We start from the raw sequence: 20,540 nt of genomic DNA on the forward strand, positions 1-20,540 counted from the left end.
ATCTGAATAGAAAAATTTGCAGGGCTATGGGGAAATGGTGGGGGAGTGGGATGAGGTGAGTTGCTCTTGCAGAGAGCCAGCATGGACATAATAGGCCAAATGGCCTCTTTCTGTGCTGTAACCATCCTATGATTGTATATTGGAAGCACTGATGAGATCAGAAGTGTATTATTTTAAGTATTTTTACCTCCATCCCCTCATGTATAATTTGTTACAAGCTAGTCATATGCAAGTCATATATGTCATAATAGTTACAATTTATTGTTGTTATTTGACATAATGTCACAGAAAGAAGAAAGAGCTTGAATTTATGTTGTGCCTTTCACAACCTCAGGACATCCCAAAGTGCTTTACAGCTAATTAAGTACTTTTGAAGTCCAATCACTATTGTAATGTAGGAAACACTGCCCCCAATATGCACAGAGTAAGCTCCCACAAATTACAATGAGATAATGACCAGATCTGTTTTAGTGATGATTGAGAAATAAATTTTGGCCGGGACACAAAAGAACGCCACTGCTTTTCTTTATGTAATGCCATGGGATCTGTTATGTCCATCTGAAAGGGTAGTTGGGGCCTTGGTTTAACATCTCATCCGAAATATGGCACCTCCAACAGTGCAGCACTCCTTTAGTGCTGCAGTAAAGTGTCAACCTGGACTACCTGCTCAAGTCTCTGGAGTGGGACTTACCTCTGAGCTAGAAGGTTGTGGGTTTACAACCACTGAGCTACTGTTGAAACCTAACGTATTGGCGTAACTGGTCAAAGCACATTGTTCAATAAAGTGTTACAGCTTAGCCTCTGTTAAAAAGTGTAACTGTTGCATGGCTGATGTAATAACAAAAAAGTAATGGTTAGTACAAAAAATGTGAAATGGTAGGAGAATGGGACTCTGCATAGCTCTTTCAGAGGACCAACCAGCGCAAGTATGATGGACCAAATGGCGGCCTCCTGTGCTAAATCTGATTATTATCCAATGTTCAAGATTTTAGGCCTAGATTTTCTGATTGTAATACCAATGGGAACCCATTTACTATTGCCGTTACAATCACAAATCTAGGCCTTTGTCTCTGATGTCTCTCAATGATGCTTGGAGCACTACCAAGGCTGTTATTTGACTATTACAGATCTGATAGTAGAGATATGAAGCCCAATTTTAACTCTATGCAAGTGGATGGGTTTTGAATGAGTTAAAATCTCACACTTGGACATTTGAGGCAGTTCAACAAGTCATTTCAAGTCTTGTAAATACTATGTTGAATCATCTTAGAATTCTTTTCAAATCTGCAGAACATAGTTATAAGTGCTAATTGAAATTAAAAGAACTGGTAGAAGAGATTTTATAAGCACGTGGGGCTGATTTTACATAAGGCGAACAGGAACTGGCTTCCGCCTAGCCTGGGGATCCGTCCCGCATTTTACGGGGCCCCAGGCTTTAATTGTTCCGAGGTGGGACTTCCACCTGCTTGAGGGAGGAGGTCCCGCCTCATTGAGCTGCCAGCCAATCATTAGGTCGGCAGCTCTTAATCCCAGCAGCGCCAACGGGAGCAGTGGCCACTGCTGGGACTGCAGCCCAGCCGAGGACATGGAGCCAGGAGTGCAGGTATGTTTGGTTTGTCTCGCCGGGGGTAATCGGTCAGGCCCCGGCGAGGCAAGGGTGGTCGTTTGGGGGGGAGTGGGGGCGTCTTAGGTCCTGGGGGTGGTTGGGGAAGTGGGGGCGACCCTCAATCGGGCACCCTGTGCTCGTTTGTCAGGGCCCACCCCCGGGGCGCTGAGAGGCCGCCAACTTTCATTGGGCGGCCTTTCCCGGCTCCAGGATGCGTACTTGCCACAGGTAGAATAGAATCCCCGTGGAGGCGGGTGAAGGCCCATCAGTGGCCGTTAATTGGCAACTTAAGGGCCTTGATTGGCTTGGGGCGGGCGGCCTGTTTTTCACCCCCCCACCCTACGTAAAGTGAGGCGGAGGCGGGAGCAGGTCGGGAAGGACTCCCGGAGCCTCCCTCTCCATTTTATGCCAACCCCCCACTACCATCTGGCTCGCATAAAATTCTGGCCATGATGTGCACAGGTCATAACAGTTTGCATTTGTATTTTATCTATAAGCTGTATTGCCCACAACATAAGCGCATAACATGAAATTGTACCATCGGTTTCAGTGTACTGGTTCCCCATTATTTTATTATCCTTGTAAAATCATTTTAATTCTTTTAATTTTGATAGATTTTATGTTGCCACTTTATATACAGGAAAGCTGTTGGAAAATAGTTTTCCAACTGGCAAATACACAGCCTCTATTTTTTGCATTAATATGTACTGATCATATACAATACTATCATGAATTAAGTGTGAATGCCACTTAATGGCTAGGAAATTCTTATTTTGTTTATTTTTGTTTATTATAATCGTATTGCTGTGGTGAGTTGAAAGATAATTGTGTTCTAGATTTCTGTGGAATAGACTTTAGCTGCTAAGAATGTCATTTGCAGCCATGATCTGTGTTGTCATCCAAGTTATGCTGCCTGTGAAATGAAGAAAGGCAGGAATACTTTAGGAATTGAATAACAATTTCCATTATACATGTGGACCTCCATAGGTTGTATTTTGAAATAGTGTATCCTTGACAGACAAGTTTGTAATAAAACAGCAATTCAATTGTTATCACTCAAACTCATCCCAATCATTCAGCTGCACCTCAACACTTGGAAGCTTCTAATTTGATTTCAGAATTTTAAAAAATAAATCTCGGACTACAGTGTTTAGCATAAGGGTCTGAAAGGGTTAATCTTGAGAGTGTGTATTATGATGATGTAAGAGATCACATGTGAAAGAGACTTGAAGTGAGATGCAGCATGGTATTGGAAGAGTCACATAGACTAGTGTGGAGATGTACATAGTTGTATAATAAATAGAACAAAGAACAAATGTTAATTTTCTAATTACTCTAGACTAAAGAATCTCTCTAAACTAGACTAACTAAGGTGGTACCAAACAAACATACAACACAATGCACATTATATAAAAAGGTTGTGTCAGCGGACATTTATGTGATGACTAATGGACTGTGTAGAAGACCTTTAAAATATGCTGCACTCACATGCAGATGAACTTCTACACTTGCAAGAACTGAAATGTCAAAAGGACCCTGTTTTTACACAGAACTAACAGCTTCTGACACTGTTAAATATACAATGTGTAATGTGTTTTTCCTGATTACAACTAGATAAACTGGATACCAGCAGCAGTGAGAAAATACATGCAATTTATACAAAGTTAAGGATTATACTAATAAACTTGAGTTTGAATGTTTACTTTAGCACTCTTCCTTGGCATATCTCTTGAAACAGTATGCCAAAGATTTCAGTGAAATCATATATTATATCCCTTTTGTACTGAAATGCAAAAGCTTTAACCAGTTTTACATTTACTATTAGGTTCTTTCCTTAACTGTACAGTGATGATTTTCTCCAACCTATACTCCCATTATTAAACAACCAAATTGCCACAAAACCTAAAAAACGTAACTGATAGGAAACTTGGATAGAAATATTTATGTGCATTCGGTTGTGATGTGACAACATTTTCCCTGTGTAAATGTTTAACTTCAAAGGAAGTTTAAGGCTGGAGCTACATTGTACAGGATTATATTGATAGCCGGAAAAAACAATGATATTCAGCTAGAGCAAAATGCAAGTATTCAGTTATCCAGTGCAAGTAATTCTTGGAACAGAATTATAATTTTTGTTTGGGGTTCACAACTGCTTTTATTTGTATTTAGTAGATGCTAGGACTGCCCCAAAGTAAATTTGCAAGATTTTCCAAGGCAGACAGCCAGATATATCAGTAAAAATAGAGCTTCCCAGCCTTATTGAATCCAGCAAGTATAATGTTTGTTTCTTGCTGGCTGCACAAGGCCTGTGAATCAGGAGCCAGCAGTCCTATCACCACATAAAGCTCAATATAAGAGCAGCTATTATTTAATTGTTCATCTAGAACAGCCCATTATTAGTACATCCTTCTGTAAGGCAAGTTTTTGATTCACACAATGGCTTTCAGTAAGTTACAATGCATGCAACCAATCTGCTTGCACCTGCTTGAGCTGAGATGTTAGCTATTCCACTGTAGTACACTACCAGCAGGGAGCTGCAGAGGCAGTGGGCTGGCTCAGATAATACAAGAACTTGACAGCAGGGACACTATGATAAAGTTAAGTTTTGCGATAGAGATTTTCCATTGCTAATTAATTTATACACCTTAAAGAGGGACAAAAAGAAACATTAAATTATCCTGTACAACTGACACTAACTCAGCAGGATTGCACAGGTGTGAGCTAAGTACATCTTAAGCAAGTATAGTCAACAGTCAATTGAACCATTTCCTTTCAGCAAGCTACCTTTTCTTCCCTTTTTGCAACTACTCATTATTTGAGGGATTTTTTTTTGTATTGGATTAACTAGATGTGGGTTCCCTGAGCAAATTCACAGTAAATGATTGGTAAAGAGAGAACTTAAAGTTTAATGCAAGTGTAAAGTTGGAATAACGAACTGGAAAGAACAGGAAATGTTTAGTGTATTGTATTAATGTGAGTACACTTCCAGCCTTGTTATTTTGGTTACAGAAATTTGGCGGCAGCAATTTCCTGCAGCAACTTGAATAAAAAGTAGAAAAGCAGACTACATCATCGGACTATATTGTTGTAAAGGCAGTATTTAAATAAGAAAAGAAACTTATCGGTGCTGTTATGTCAAATGTTTACTGGTACCAGTCATTAATATATCAAATGTTGCAGTATTCATGTCCCTTCTATTGAACTGAACAACTGCTTGTCTTGTTTTTCCAGCTGAATATGCTGCTCCTCGTGCTATCCTGACAGGCCATGACTGTGAGATTAACTGTGCTGCAATATGTGCAGAACTCGGTCTAGTGATTAGTGGTTCAAAAGGTAGGTATAGGTAGACGATTTTGGGTATTGAAATGTCAGATTGTATTATAAGGTGTAACTATTATGATAAGGGGCGGAGAACAAGAGATCTTTGTCCTTTTTTTAAAATAACCCCTGCTTCCCATTTAATGCAGCTTTCTCATGCTTTTCAAGCATTGGTTAGGGAATAGCACATGACATGATAGGAGATAGTGGTTGTGATAATCTAAAATGAGAGGGAAACACATGAATGCAAGAGGAAAACTATGAGAAAATTAGCCTAGGAGATACACAACAGAACCTCACCTGCTTATGTCGTGTCCTCTGTATCACACACCGTGGCTAAACTTTGGGCAGAAAACCTACTTACAGGCCGTTGCCAATGACATAACCAAAGCATTTTTTAGGATGTGTCCTTTGTTCACTTGCTGGCTCTGTATTTATTTATTTAGAGATACAGCACTGAAACAGGCCCTTCGGCCCACCGAGTCTGTGCCGACCATCAACCACCGATTGATACTAATCCTACATTAATCCCATATTCCTACCACATCCCCTCAATTCCCCTACCACCTATGCTCAGGGCAATTTACAATGGCCAATTTACCTATCAACCTGCAAGTCTTTGGCTGTGGGAGGAATCTGGAGCACCCGGCGGAAACCCACGCAGTCACAGGGAGAACTTGCAAACTCCGCACAGGCAGTACCCAGAATCGAACCCGGGTCGCTGGAGCTGTGAGGCTGTGGTGCTAACCACTGTGTCGCCCTAATGTTGTTGGCCTCAATAAGATTAGAACATCACTCAAGATCTTAAGCTTGGAACAACATTAAAAAAATACACTGAGTCATCAGGCTGTGGAGTTTGCACTTGAAACTTAAAAGTGCGGTGAGCAATATAGTATCATAAATGATTCATGCCCAGAGTCCTCCATATGGTGAGTTAATGGTCTCATTTATGTCAGGAGGGACACCAAAAGGAGACTTAAAAAGAGGCTGGAGGGAAAATTGGTGGGTGTCCACATTAAATTTAATCAGCTAAGATTTGGGAGCAATATAATTTGAAGAAGGGCACATAGAGGATGAGGCAATGGCAGGAAAGAGTACAAAAACAGAAAATGCTGGAAATACTCAGCAGGTCAGGCAGCATCTATGGAGAGAGAGAGTTAACATTTCAGATCAATGACCTTTCATCAGAGAGGGAAAAATATGTGTGTGACAGGAATGGAACCTGTAACACATTCAATTGTATTTGGTTTCCAGTGTCTTCCTTCTTTCAAAGATGCAGAACTTCAATATTCTGTCACTATAATGACACTAGTACTATCACTGTCTTTGTATTTTTAGGCAAATATCACATTAAGGTTGCATTCTCAAATTAGCTTGCATATTAAGTAAATGCAGTTCAGTAAAGACAATAATTACTTTTATGACCTCACTGTAAAACAGTAAGTTGTTTCTGTAACATGTGAAATATCTGTGGCCTGATGTGGTTATTACCCTTAAATTGTTTTTCACGTGGCAAATTCTGATCTAGTTCATGCAGTTGCGGGAGGCACTAAGTGTCACCGAATAGTAGTGACACAAATTGATATGGCCGAAAAGAGCACAAACAAAATATTGGGGTTCATTTCTAGAGGAATTGAATACAAAAGCAGAGCGATAATGTTAAATTTACATAGAACATTGGTTTGACCTCACTTGAGTACCATGTGTAATTCTGGTCTCTATACTATAAAATGATGTTGAAACAGTGCAGAAAAGATTTACAAGGATGCTACCAGAATTGAAATGGTATAGCTACCAGAAATGAATGACCATGCTGGGGCTGTTTTCTCTGGAAAAGAGATTAGAAGAAAACCTAATAGATACCTTCAGAATTATGAAGGGGATCAATAAGGTGAATGTGAAGAATGTGTTTCACTTGGTGGTGAGTTAGAGAATCGTGCTGCACAGAAGGAGGCCATCAAGCTCATTGTGCCTCTGCCAGCTCTTTGTAACCACTGTCCAATTCCACTCCCCTGCTTTTGCCCTATTGCCCTGCAAACTTTTCCATATATATATGAATCCCTTTTGAAAGTTACTATTGAATCTGATTCTCACGACCCTTTCAGGCAGTACATTCCCCATCATTATAATTTGCTGCATTAAAAAAATGCCTCCTCACCTTGCCCCAGTTCTTTTTTTGCCAACTCTGTGGCAAATTAAATCTATGGCTTCTGGTTAGCAACTCTCCTGCGAATGCAAACAGTTTCTCCCCATCTACTCTATTAAAACCCTACATAATTTGAACACCTCTGTTAAATCTCCCCTTAACCTTAAATAAAAGCAAAATACTGCAGTTGCTGGAAATCTGAAATAAAAACAAAGTGCTGGAAATACTCAGCAGGTCAGGCAGCATCTGTGGAGAGAGAAGCAGATCAGAACTGGCAAAGTTAGAAAAGAATTAAGTTTTAAGCAAGTGAGGGGGGGCGGGGTTTGGTAGGGAAGAGAACAAAAGGGAAGATGTGTGATAGGGCAGAGGGCAGGAGTGATTAAATAACAAAGCTGTCATGAGACAAAGGCAAAGAGCGTGTAAATGCTTGGGGTGAAAGACAAAGCATTAGTCCAGAGAGAGTGTTAATAGCAGAATAATGAGCAGCTCTGTCTATGTGAAAAACAGGCACATGGTTAAAAAATAAAATAAAAAATTATATAAAAAGGCCAGTCATGCTCTGAAGTTATTGAACTCAATGTTCGGTCCGCAAGGCTGTAGAGTGCCTAATCGAAAGATCAGGTGCTGCTCCTCGAGCTTGCATTGATGTTCACTGGAACACTACAGCAAGCCAAGGACAGAAATGTGGGCATGAGAGCAGGGGGTATGTTGAAATGGCAAGCAACCGAAAGCTCGAGGTCAAACCTTCGGACTGAGTGGAGGTGTTCCGCAAAGCGGTCACCCAATCTGCGTTTGGTCTCCCCAATATAGAGGTGACCGCATTGTTAGCAGCGAATACAGTGTACTAAATTGAAGGAAGTACAAGCAAATTGCTGCTTCACCTGGAAGGAGTGTTTGGGGCCTTGGATGGTGAAGAGAGAGGAGGTAAAAGGGCAGCTGTTACACCTCCTGCGATTGCATGGGAAGGTGTCATGGAAAGGGGATGAGGTGTCGGGGGTGATGGACGAGTGGACAAGGGTGTCAGGGAGGGAACGATTCCTTCGGAATGCTGACGGGAGGGGAAGGGAAGATATGTTTGGTGGTGGCATCATGCTGGAAGTGGGTGAAATGGCAGAGGATGATCCTTTGGATGTGGAGGCTGATGGGGTGGAAAGTGAGGACAAGGGGAACCCTTTCATGGTTCTGGGAGAGAGGGGAAGGGGTGAGGGAAGAAGTGTGGGAAATAGGTCAGACACAGTTGAGGGCCCTGTCAAGCACAGTGGGGGGAATCCTCAGTTGAGGAAAAAGGAAGACATGTCAGAAGTACTACTGTGGAAGTCTGCATCTGTTGCAGAACAGATGCGTCGCAAATGGAGAAACTGGGAGAATGGGATGGAGTCCGTACAGGAAACAGGGTGTGAGGAAGTGTAGTCAAGTTAGCCATGGGAATCGATGGGCTTATAATGAATATTAGTGGACAGCCTATCCCCAGAGATGGAGACGGAGAGGTTGAGGAAGGGAAGGGAAATGTCGGAGATAGACTATGTAAAGGTGAGAGAGGGGTGGAAATTAACCTTCTCTGTTCTGAGGAGAACAATCTCACCTTCTCTAGTCTCTCTGTATAACTATAGTCCCTCATGCCTGGTGTTATTCCAGTAAATCTCCTCTTCACCCTCTCCAAGGCTTTGACATCCTTTCTAAATTGGGGTGCCCAGAATTGGTCACATTACTCCAGCTGAGACCTGCCCAGTGATTTATAAATGTTTAGCAAAACATCTGGCTTTAGTATTCTGTGCCTCCATTTATAAAGCCAAGGACCCTGCATGCTTTCTTAGCACCCATATTGACTTGTCCTACCATTTCAAAGATTTGAGTTTATGAACCCCAAGGTCTCTCTGTTCCAGCACCCCCTTTGCAATTGTATTGTTAAGTTAATCGTGTTTGACAGATTTATTAGAGTTCTTTGAGGATGTAACAAGCAGGGTAGATAAAGGGGAACAAGTAGATATAGTATATTTGGATTTCCAAAAAGCATTTGATAAGGTGCAACATAAAAGCACAAGAGCTCATGGTGTTGGGAGTAACATATTAGCATGGATAGACGATTGGCTAACAGGAAACAGACAGTCAGGATAAATGGGTCATTTTCAGGTCAGCAAACTGTAACTAGTGAGGTGCCACAGGGGTCAGTGTTGGGACCTTAACTATTTACAATCGATATTCATGACTTGGATGAAGGGACCAGGTATATTGTAGCCAAATTTGTTGATAATACAAAGATAGGTAGGAAAGCAAGTTGTGAGAAGGACACAAAGGGGGAATTTTATGCTCTCCCCCATGGTGGATTTAGAGGAGGGGAGAGCATAAAATCGACGGGATGGTGGTGGGGTGGTTCCCACCACCATCCCACCTTCGCCAAAATTTAGTCCGTGATGGGATGGCCTGTGAGCTGCCTTCCCGCCCCACCGCCAATTGAGACCCTTAACTGGGAAATTAACCCCAATTAAGGGCCTTTTCCCACCACAGCCAAAATTAGTCATGTGGCGGGCGGCCATGATGCCACATAGGAAGCACGGCACAGAAAACCGTAAATGCACAGTGCCTGAACGGGGCACCCAGCATTGGGAAGGGTGTGGTGGCCTGCTGAGGTCCACCCACCCCCACCCTCGCTGCTGACCCCCCTCCCCCAGTGGACCCCACCTGGTGAGACCCCTCTCACCCTGAACTACCTGAGGCCTAGTTCCAGCGACGGTCCTCGGCCTCAGATAGGTGCAGCTGTAGCAGCAGCTGCTTCCTTCGTGGTGGCGGTCTCTGATTGGGCGGCAGCTCTGCAAGGGTGGGACTTCCAGCAACGGGGTCCTTGATCCCATGGAAGTCCCGCTGCTGTCCATTTAAGTGCCTGATTGGCACTAAATTTGGCAGGCCTTCCTTAGAAGAGGTGGTATGGGAATCATGGCTTCAGTTTCCCCGGATATTGAGACCCCCGCCGCCAGGATAAAATTCCCCCCAAAAAGTTTGCAAAGGGATATAGATAGGTTAAGTGAGTGGGCAAAAATTTGGGCAGATGAAGTGTAATGTGGGAAAATATGAGGTTGTCCAATGTGATGGGAAGAGTAGAGAAACAGAATATTATTTAAATGGAGAGAGACTGCAGAATGCTATGATACAGAAGGATCTGGGTGTCCTCGTTAGCATGCAGGTATAGCAAGTAATTAGGCATATGGAATGTTGGCATTTATTGCAAGGGAGATGGAGTATAAAAGTAGGGAAGTCTTGCAACAACTGTACAGGACATTGGTGAGACCACACCTATAGTACTGCATATAGTTTGGTCTCCTTATTTAAGGAGGGATATACTTGCATTGAAGACAGTTTAGAGAAGGTTCACTAGGTTGATTCCTAGGAAGAAGAGGTTGTCGTATGAGGAAAGGTTGAGCAGGTGGGGCCTATACTCATTGGAGTTTGGAAGAATCAGAGGAGACCTTATTGAAGCATATAAGGTTCTGAGGGGGCTTGACAGGGCACATTTTCAAAATAAGAGGTCTCCCATTTAAGACTGAGATGAGAAGGAATTTCTTCTCTAATGAATTCTCTTCCCCAGAGAGCAATTGAGGCTGGGTTATTGGATATATTCAAGGCTGAGCTAGACAGATTTTTGATCTGCAAGGGAGTTCAGGGTTATGTGAGGCAGACAGGAAAGTGGAGTTAAAGCCACAATAAGATCAGCCATGATCTTATTGAAAGGCTCGAAGGGCCAAATGGCCTACTCCTCCTCCTATTTCTTATGTTCTTATATTGCCTCTCCTCAGTCTTGCCTCCAAAGTGCATCATCTAACACATCACTGCATTGGATTTCATCTGCCACGTGTTACACATTTCACCAATCTGTGTTATATTTTTTCTTATTCATTCGTGGGATGTGGGTGTTGCTGGCTAGGCCTGCATTTATTGCCCATCCCTAATTGCCCTTGAGAAGGTGGTGGTGACTTCCTTCTTGAACAGCTGCAGTCCTTGGGATGTAGGTACACCAACAGTGCTATTAGGAAGGGAGTTCCAGGATTTTGACCCAGTGACAGTGAAGGAACAGCGATATGGTTCCAAGTCAAGATGGTGTGTGACTTGGAGGGGAATTTGCAGGTGGTGGTGTTGCCATGCATCTGCTGCCCTTGTCCTTCTTGGTGGTAGAGGGCGCAGGTTTGGAAGGTGCTGCCGAAAGAGCCTTCGTGAGTTGCTGCAGAGCATCTTGGAGATGGTACACAATGCTGCCACTGTGCGTCTGGTGGAGGGAGTGAATGGTGAAGGTGGTGGATGGGGTGCCGATCAAGCGGGCTGCTTTATCCTGGATGGTGTCGAGCATCTTGAGTGTTGTTGGAGCTGCATCCATCCAAGCAAGTGGAGAGTATTCCATCACCCTCCTGACTTGTGCCTTGTAGATGGTGGACAGGCATTGGGGCGACAGGAGGCGAGTTACTCGTTGCAGAATTTCTAGCCTCTGACCTGCTCTTGTAGCCAAAGCATTTATGTGGCTCCTCCACTTCAGTTTCTGGTCAATGGTAACCCCCAAGATGTTGATAGTGGGGGAATTGAGCGATTGTAATGCCATTCAACATCAAGGGGAGATGGTTAGATTCTCTCTTGTTCGAGATGGTCATTGCCCGGCACTTGTGTGGCGCAAATGTTACTTGCCACTTATCAGCCCAAGCCTGGATGTTGTTCAGGTCTTGCTGCATCTGGACACAGGCTGCTTCAGTACCTGAGGAGTCACGAATGGTGCTGAACATTGTGCAATCATCAGTGAACATCCCCACTTCTAACCTTCTGATGGAGGGAAGGTCATTGATGAAGCAGCTAAAGATGATTGGGCCTAGGACAATACCCTGAGGAACTCCTGCAGTGATCTCCTGGGACTGAGAAGCCTCCAACAACCACAACCATCTTCCTTTGTGCTAGGTATGGCTCCAACCAGCAGAGAGGTTTCCCCCGATTCCCTTTGACTCCAGTTTTGCTAGCGCTTATTGATGCCATACTCAGTCAAATGCTGCCTTGATGTCAAGGGCAGTCACTCTGACCACACCTCTTGAGTTCAGCGACAGGTAGATTGGTGAAGATGAGTCAAGTAAGTTTTTCCCTTTCGTTGGTTCCCTCACCACCTCCCGCAGACCCAGTCTAAGCAGCTATGTCCTTTAGGACTCTGCCAGCTCCGTCAGTAGTGGTGCTACCAAGCCACTCTTGGTGATGGCCATTGAAGTCCCCCACCCAGAGTACATTCTGTGCCCTTGCTACCCTCTGCTTCTTCCAATTGTTGTTCAACATGGAGCAACGCTGATTCATCAGCCAAGGGGGTGCTGTAGGTGGTAATCAGTAGGAGGTTTCCTTGCCCATGTTTGACCTGATGCCAAGAGACTTCATGGAGTCCAGAGTCCATGCTGAGGACTCCCAGGGCAACTCCCTCCTGACTATATACCACTGTGCCACCACCTCTGGTCAGTCTGTCCTGCCAGTAGGTCAGGACCTACTCAGGGATGGTGATGGTGATGTCTGGGACATTGTCTGTAAGCTATGATTCCATGAGTATGACTATATCAGGCTGTTGCTTGACTAGTCTGGGGGACAGCTCCCCCAATCTCCCATAGAATTACATAGAGTCTACATCACAGAATCAGGCCATTCAGCCCAAATGGGTAATGCCAGTGTTTATACTCCACACACACTTCCTCCCACCCCTCTTCATCTAACCCCATCAACATATCCTTCTATTTCTTTCACCTTCATGTGTTTACCTAGCTTTCCCTTAAATTCACCTATGCTATTCATCTCAACTACACCTGGTGGTAATGAATTCCACATTCTAACCACCTTCTGGGTAAAGAAGTTTCTCCTGAATTCCCTATTGAATTCATTAGTGACTATCTTATATTCATGGCCCCTGGTTCTGGACTCCCTGCAAGAGTAAACATCTTCCTGACAACTATCTTATCAGGCTCCTTTGTGATTTTAAAGACCTCTATGAGGTCACCCCTCAGCCTTTCCTTTTCTAAAAATAAGAGCCCCAGTCTGTTCAGCCTTTCCTGATAACTCTATCCATTCAGTTATGATATCATCCTTGTAAATTTTGTTTGTACCTTCTCCAGCGCTTCTATATCATTATTATAATATGGTTACCAGAACTGTGCACAGTACTCTCAGTACGATCTAACCAAGGTTCGATACAAGTTTAACATAACTTCTCTGTTATTCAATTTTATTGCTTGAGAAGTGAACCCCAGTGCTTGGTATGCTATTTTTAATAGCCTTGTTAACCTGTGTTACTTTTAGTGTTTTATGTATCTGTGCCCTTAGATCCTTTTGCTCCTCTACCCCATTTAGAGCCTTAATAGCCAAACAATATGTTGGCCCCCTTGTTCTTTCTACCAAAAAGTAACACCTCACCCTTATTTATATTGAAATTAATTTGCCAATTACACACCCATTTTGCAAGATTATTAATGTCTTGTATTTTGTCATGACTTCCTCAGTATTAACAATGCCTCTCAATTTGGTGGTGGTCACAAATTTTGAAATTGTACTTCCAATTCCCGAGTCAAAATTGCTTGTATAAATTGTGAACAGTGATCCTAGCACCGATCCTTACAGAACACCACTTGCCACCTTTTGCCAGTCTGAATAACTACCTTTAGCCCCTACTTTGTTTTCTATTTTATAGCTAACTTGCTACCCATTCTGATACTTGCCCCTGAATCCGTGTGCTTTGAGCTTAGTCGCAAACCTACTATGCGGCACCTTATCAAAGGCCTTTTGAAAATTCAAGTATATTACATCTACTGCATTATCCTTGTGTACTCTTTCTGTTACATCTTCAAGGAAGTCAGCAAGGTTGGTCAAGCATGACCTCCCCTTTTGAAATCTGTACTGTCTATTCTTTATTGTATTTTTGGTCTTACGATCTCTTTCTATTGCATCTTTCAGTAAAGATTCCATTATTTTTCCTATCTCCAATGCTTTTTAAAAAATTCATTCATGGGATATGGGTGTCGCTGGCAAGGCCAGCGTTTAATTGCCATCCCTACTTGCCCTAGAGAAGGTGGTGTTGAGCGATCGTCTTGAACCACTGTAGTCCTTGTAGTGATTATAGTTTGTAGTAGCGGTTTGATACAACTCAGTGGCTTGCTAGTAAAGGCCTGCTCAGGTCAGGGAAAAAAAAAAACCCGACCCGAATCCGACAGAACCACAAAGGACCTGAGCCCGACCCGGCCCAAGTCCCTCCATTTTGTCCGGAGCCCAACCCGACCACCGGAATGTTCACTTTACCTACCTTCCAATTCCGAATCTGCAGGAAGCTGCAGCATGAGCGCATGATGTCATAGAGATGCTCACTGCGCAGAGTTTCCCTCCTTGATGTCCCGGACTCCCAGCTCAGGTAGGCTTTTCAACTTTTGACACTTAACAGCAGAGGAAAATGTAATACTTACTGTGTGTGTCTGACCCGAGCCCGAAAGCCAGACCTGCAAGAAGATAGTAACAGGAGTAGGCCATTCAGCCCCTCGCCTGGACAGCCTGTCCCACCATTCAGTGAGATCATGGCTGATCCGCGGCCTAACTCCATATTTCGGCCTTTGGCCCATATCCCTTAATATCTTTGCTTAACAAAAATCTATCTATCTCAGATTTAAAATTAACAACTGTTCTAGCTTCAACTGCTGTTTGTGGGAGAGAGTTCTACCACCCTTTGTGTGAAGAAGTGCTTCCTAACATCTCTCCTGAAAGGTCTGGCTCTAGTTTTTAGACTATGCCCCCTAGTTTTAGAATCTCCAACCAGTGGAAATAGTTTATCTTTATCTAGCCTGTCTTTTCCTGTTAATATCTTGAAGACTTCGATCAGATCACCCTTAACCTTCTAAATTCTAGTGAAAACAGGCCTAATTTGTGTAATCTCTCCTCGTAACTTAACCCTTGTAGTCCAGGTATCATTCTTGTAAACCTACGTTGCACTCCCTCCAAGGCCAATATATCCTTCCTAAGGTGTGGTGCCCAGAACTGCTCACAGTACTCCAAGTGGGGTCTAACCAGGGTTTTGTACAGCTGCAGCATAACCTCTGTGTCTTTATAGTCCAATCCTCTAGATATAAAGGCTAGCATTCCATTAGCCTTTTTGATTATTTTCTGCACTTGCTCGTGGCATTTTAAAGATCTATGCACCTGAACCCCCAAATCTCTTTGGACATCCACTGTACTTAACCTCTTCCCATTTAGAAAGTACCCTGCTCTATCCTTTTTTTGTCCAAAATGGATAATTTCACACTTGCCCACATTGAAATCCATCTGCCACAGTTTTGCCCATTCACCTAGTCTGTCAATATCTCCTTGCAATTTTATGCTATCATCTACACTGTCTACAATGCCGCCTAACTTTGTATCAAGAGCAACCCGGGACCCAATGACGTGTCGGGTTCGGGTCGGGTAGGGTAGCAGGCCTTTACTTGCTAGGCCATTTCAGAGGGCAGTTAAGAGTCAGCCACATTGCTGTGTATCTGGAGTCACATCTAAGCCAGACAGGGTAAGAATGGCTGATTTCCTTCCTTATTACTGAACTAGATGGATTTTTACAGCAATCCATTAATATTGTGATCAATACTAGTCACCATGACTGATACTAGCTTTTTAATTAACTGAATTTAAATTCCCCAAAGGTCGTGGTGGAATTTGAACTCATATTTCCAGATCATTAGTCCTAGCCTCTGGCTTACTAGTCCAATAACATAACCATTACAGTGTCGTACCCCATAAGTTAAGCTAACTGGTTTATAGTTCCCTAACTAGCTCTATCTCCTTTTTTTAAATGTAGGTATAACATTAGCTGTCCAGCAGTCTTCTGGCACCATTCCCTTTACTAATGAATTTTTATTTACATGAAATAGTGCTTCTGCTATCTTTTCCCTAGCTCCTTGTATCCTTGCATAGTAAAATCTTTTATGACCAGTGTTTTTATCCTTTTGGTCTTTATTTTTGCTGATCTCTTTTATTTTCATGTCCACCTTGTTAGTATCCCTGGTAAATACTGGGGCAAAGTAACTCTTAAGTATTTCTGTCATTCCACTGTCATTATCTGAGAGTTTATCTTGTGCATCCCGTCGCAGCCCTGTCCTGGTTTTTCTTTTGTTTTTCTGTGTCTGTAGACTACTTTTCTATTACTTTACTATTCTTTGAATATTTTTGTACTTCTCCTGAAATCTGCTACTATTCTTCTCACTGCTAACTACATTTCCAAGTTTTGTGTCATCTGCAAATTTTGCAATTTGAGTCCAGAGCAACAGGCATAAATATAAGATAGGCACTAACAGATCAAATAAAGAATTTAGGAGGAGTTTTTTTAGACACAGAGCGATGAGAATGTGGAACTTGCTGCCACATGGAGTGGTTGAAGCAGATAGCATTGATACATTTCAGGTGAGTCTTGATGCATAGGAGGGGGAAGGGAATATTGGGAAACTGGGGTGGGGGGTGGTGGCTCAGGGTGGGAGAGATAATTACAGTGGATTATAAATACTGGGATAGACCTGTTGGGCCGAGTCCTGTGGATTCTAGTAATTCTACGTAACTTACCCAGACAGGGAGCAAAAATTGAAGGATGACATCTGTGGATGCCCTAGAGAGTGGATCAGTAGCATAATTGGTAGAGGTGTAGGAGCTGCCCTCTTGCCAAGGAATGGTGTATGGTACAGAAAGAAAATGAAAATAAGGTTTTGTAGAAGCAGAAGTACTTGGATAACAAGCCAATAGAATGTCACAGTAGGTAAAACTGGGATGTCAGTTAACAGGAAGAGCTTAAATAATTTTCCTCCTGTTTTATGTCATTGTGCAGAAAGTAAAAGAATAGTTACTTGGTCTGAATGGCCCAGCTCACACTCCTGCATATACTAAATCACTGCACTGCTTGTGATTTCCTGTGAGAACAGAGACCTTTTTTTTTTAATGTACTCCACCTACTGCTGATTTGCTCCAGAAAATTTTTATTGCCTTTTCCCAGAGGCTTTAAAAAGTTTTGCTATAAAAGAATTACCAGATGTCCAACCCAAACAAAACTCTAATTAATTGTTTCCATAGCAGCCAGTATTGTGTGGCATTTCCAAAACTGTCATTATGTCTAAAAGGATGATCATTGAGTGTAACTTGGAGAGTTAACCTGTGATATACATAGTATGCCAACACAAGTGGGCTTTAACTATATCATAATATATGGTTGAACATGCAACTACCCTGAACATGAAGTGTTTACAGTGATATTTGCTACATAATTTTAAAAAGAGCTGAAATTCAAAGTTTGAGCTGTTAGTGTTGGTTTCCAAAAAGTACTTTAATGGGAATGTGTGTATTCTTTCTGAAATGACAATGCTTGAAGGGACTTGGCTAGGATTGGGATAGAAAATAACAAAATGTGCGGTACCAGCTGAATCTTGGAAAAAACAGAAAGAAGTGGTTAATTTGTATACACCAGACTGAAGGAATTGTTGAAAAGGGTTCATTGCCTGCTCACAAAAATGTCACTGAAATGCTGTTTTTTCTTCTGAATAATTGATAGAGGGTCCATGCCTGATCCATACCATGAATGGGGACCTTCTGAAGGCTCTTGAGAGCCCTGAAAACTGCTTGCAACCTCGCTTAATCCAGTTGTCCACTGAAGGCCACTGCGTTATTTACTATGAAAAGGGCCAATTTTGTGTCTTCAGTGTAAATGGAAAATTATTGACCAAGATGGAGACTGAGGATTCTGCAAAGGTAAGCAATGTCTTTTGCTTGCAAGGAATAAACATTCTGTGCCCTTGCTTCCCTCAGTGCTTTGTCCAGGCAGTGTTTAACATGGAGGAATATTGATTTGTAAGTTGTTGATGGGGATTGGTGGTCATCATCAGGTTTCCTTGACTTTCTTTGACCTGAAGCCATAAGCCAAACAATATTGAAGAGCCCCAGGGCCAACTCACTATCCACCCCCCCTCCCCACCCCCGCAACCTTCCCCCTCCACCATAAGCTTCTAGTAGATCTATCTCACTAATTGGACAGGATACACCCAGGAGTGGTGATGAAGGAATCTAGGATGTCTGACATACAACTATTTCAGGCTGTTGATTTAACCGGTCTGGGAGAGTTTATGACAATACAGTGGCTTTGATGGTAATTTTTCCTGGTGCTAGTTCATATATTACCAACTTCATTGAACTGCATACTGGGATTGGAACTCAGGACCCTGGGTTTCTGGTCCAGTACCACAAGCACAATAGAACCCCATATGCTAGTTTAGATCTAAAACAATAGGAGACAAACCTACAATATTTTTGCATTGAACTTCTGTCCTACTGAACAATACAGTCATGGTGATGTGCTGAAACTGAAAGCTGTCTCTTACAAGATTTTTCTGAGTTGCTTTTATTTAAGTTTAATTCCTCCTTAAGTTTTCTCGGTATTGCAGTCTTACTTCAGTGTTGCAGTTGATCCACCTAAAGGCACATAGTGCTCCTGGGGCAGAGGGGAATAAATTGGCTGGCTACTTTTTACCTCTCAAGGAGCAAGGTATACAGTTTTGTGATCTAGCTAAGGTTGCTGTAAGAAAAAGAACTTGGAGTCCTATAGCATCTTTCACATCACCAGGATGTCCCAAAGTGCTTCAGAGCACGTTTCATGGTAGTCACCTTTGTTCTTATGTAGGCAAACACAGCAAGCTGGTTTCACACAACATTCCACAAACAGCAAAGGAGAAAAATGGCTCGTTAATCTGTTTTTGGTGTTGATAGCTGAGGGAGGAATATTTGCCAAGACTTCAGGAAAATTCCCTGCTTTTTTTTGAATTGTGCCATGGAATCATTTACATCCACTAGCATATCTTCAAAAAGAGGCATCTCTGACTATACAGCTCTTGGTCAATGCTATAGTGCAATCTGAGCCTAGATAATGTCTTCAAATTTTGTATTGCGGCTTGAACCCACATCCTTCTTTCTGACTCAGAGGTGAGAGTGCTACCATTTAAGCCAAACTAGAAATTTAGAAGAGAGTGCCTGAAACTGCTGTGTACAATCAGAAATCGTAATTTAAAAAAGAAACAAAGTGGATCACGTTGCTCAAATCTGACCCTGGAGCTTAAGTAATTGAGCACTTGACTGTCAGCTAGGTTCTCAATTTGATTCCCAAGGCTAGTTGCTGATCGAGCTCCCTTGCCTCAGTTGAATGAACTTCATCTGCTCTGAGTAAGCATTCCATGTGTTGACCAAGTATTGAATCTTGGGAGATGAAAATTTGCCTTGCCCAAATGTATTGCCAGTTGGTAAGTACATAACGTACTGCATATAATTTCTTTAGGATCTCTGGCTGTCTCTATGTATGTTTAAAGTTTGTTGTAAGCTGTGGAAATTTTGCTTGACATAATTGAGAAGCAATGTCCAGATGTGCCCTTGGAAAGGGTCTTTTTGGGGTTTAGATTTAAGAAGCCTGGAGCTTCTGTGCTTTATCACACTCCCAGGTCCAAAATTTGTGATTAAAGAGTGTTTGAGAAAAACAATAATTGCCCACAGACTGTGAAAATTAAATTTTTGGTGGTATTTGAAATAACAAGAACTTATGGGGCAATGTAGAACTCCTTTGGGTACTGGACTACGTACAAGAAATTCTTTGAGGTGCCTTTCTAATGTCATGCAAGGAAATACATGCCAGAATGCTGACAACTGCAATACTTTTCAAATTTTCAAGCATAAGACAGAATTCAAATTTACTTTCATCTTACATGGCATGAAAAATTACAACTACACTTCCTTTCTGCCTGGGAAAAATATGCTGTTCAATCAATGACTCACACCTGTTATAATCTGAAGTTCTGACCTAAAATAACAATACTCAACTTTACTCTTATTGACATCAACTGCACATGTAACATTGGTGGTTTCAATGTAAACTAAAACATCATTGGTCAAATTAGTCCTCTGATTACTTTATTCCCATTTCTCTCTTTTTCAATATCTTTATTTCCTTTGATTCTTACTTTGCGGCACTCCCAGCTCCTGATTGGTCTTTAAGTAAATCATTTCTGTATAGCTTTAAATCTCTTCCTGTGAACTGTCAAAAGCTAAACAGCCAGTAAAGCAGGAAAACATTGCAATTGTGCTGGTGTATTGAGCAAATAACTTTTTCTTATTCATTTTGTTTGGCACCCTTCCATCTGTGAAAGATGATGGACATGTAGCAAACAATCCATTTAGGTGGGTGTCTTCCCTTGGTGCACCTTTGTTGATGGCTGTGAAGGCCAATCCTTGAGAGGCAGGTTCTGCCACAAGTGCTGCATGTGCAGCTGCCAGGTGACATTGTGAATTGTTCTTTTTGGCATTGGCGCCTGTTGCCAAGCTGCTGTAGCAACTGGTCATTGTGGTAATGCACACCAGTCCACAGAATGTGTCGCCATTTTCCTCTTTCGCCAGCTAGTGACTGCCAGGTGCGATAGTCAACATTAAGGG

At 42.4% G+C, this 20,540-nt stretch overlaps 1 protein-coding gene across 1 annotated transcript in view; it reads left to right on the forward strand.

Moving 5' to 3' along the window:
- lrba (LPS-responsive vesicle trafficking, beach and anchor containing) overlaps positions 1–20,540 on the forward strand; it is a 1,007,923-nt gene that overhangs the window by 970,931 nt on the left and 16,452 nt on the right. The window contains exons 53-54 of the mRNA XM_068041130.1: positions 4,838–4,939; positions 17,626–17,822. Coding sequence (XP_067897231.1) covers positions 4,838–4,939; positions 17,626–17,822 — 299 coding nt within the window. The remainder of the gene's footprint in view (positions 1–4,837; positions 4,940–17,625; positions 17,823–20,540) is intronic.

The sequence above is a fragment of the Heterodontus francisci genome, chromosome 1 (assembly GCF_036365525.1).
Source record: "Heterodontus francisci isolate sHetFra1 chromosome 1, sHetFra1.hap1, whole genome shotgun sequence".
Lineage (NCBI taxonomy): Eukaryota > Metazoa > Chordata > Chondrichthyes > Heterodontiformes > Heterodontidae > Heterodontus > Heterodontus francisci.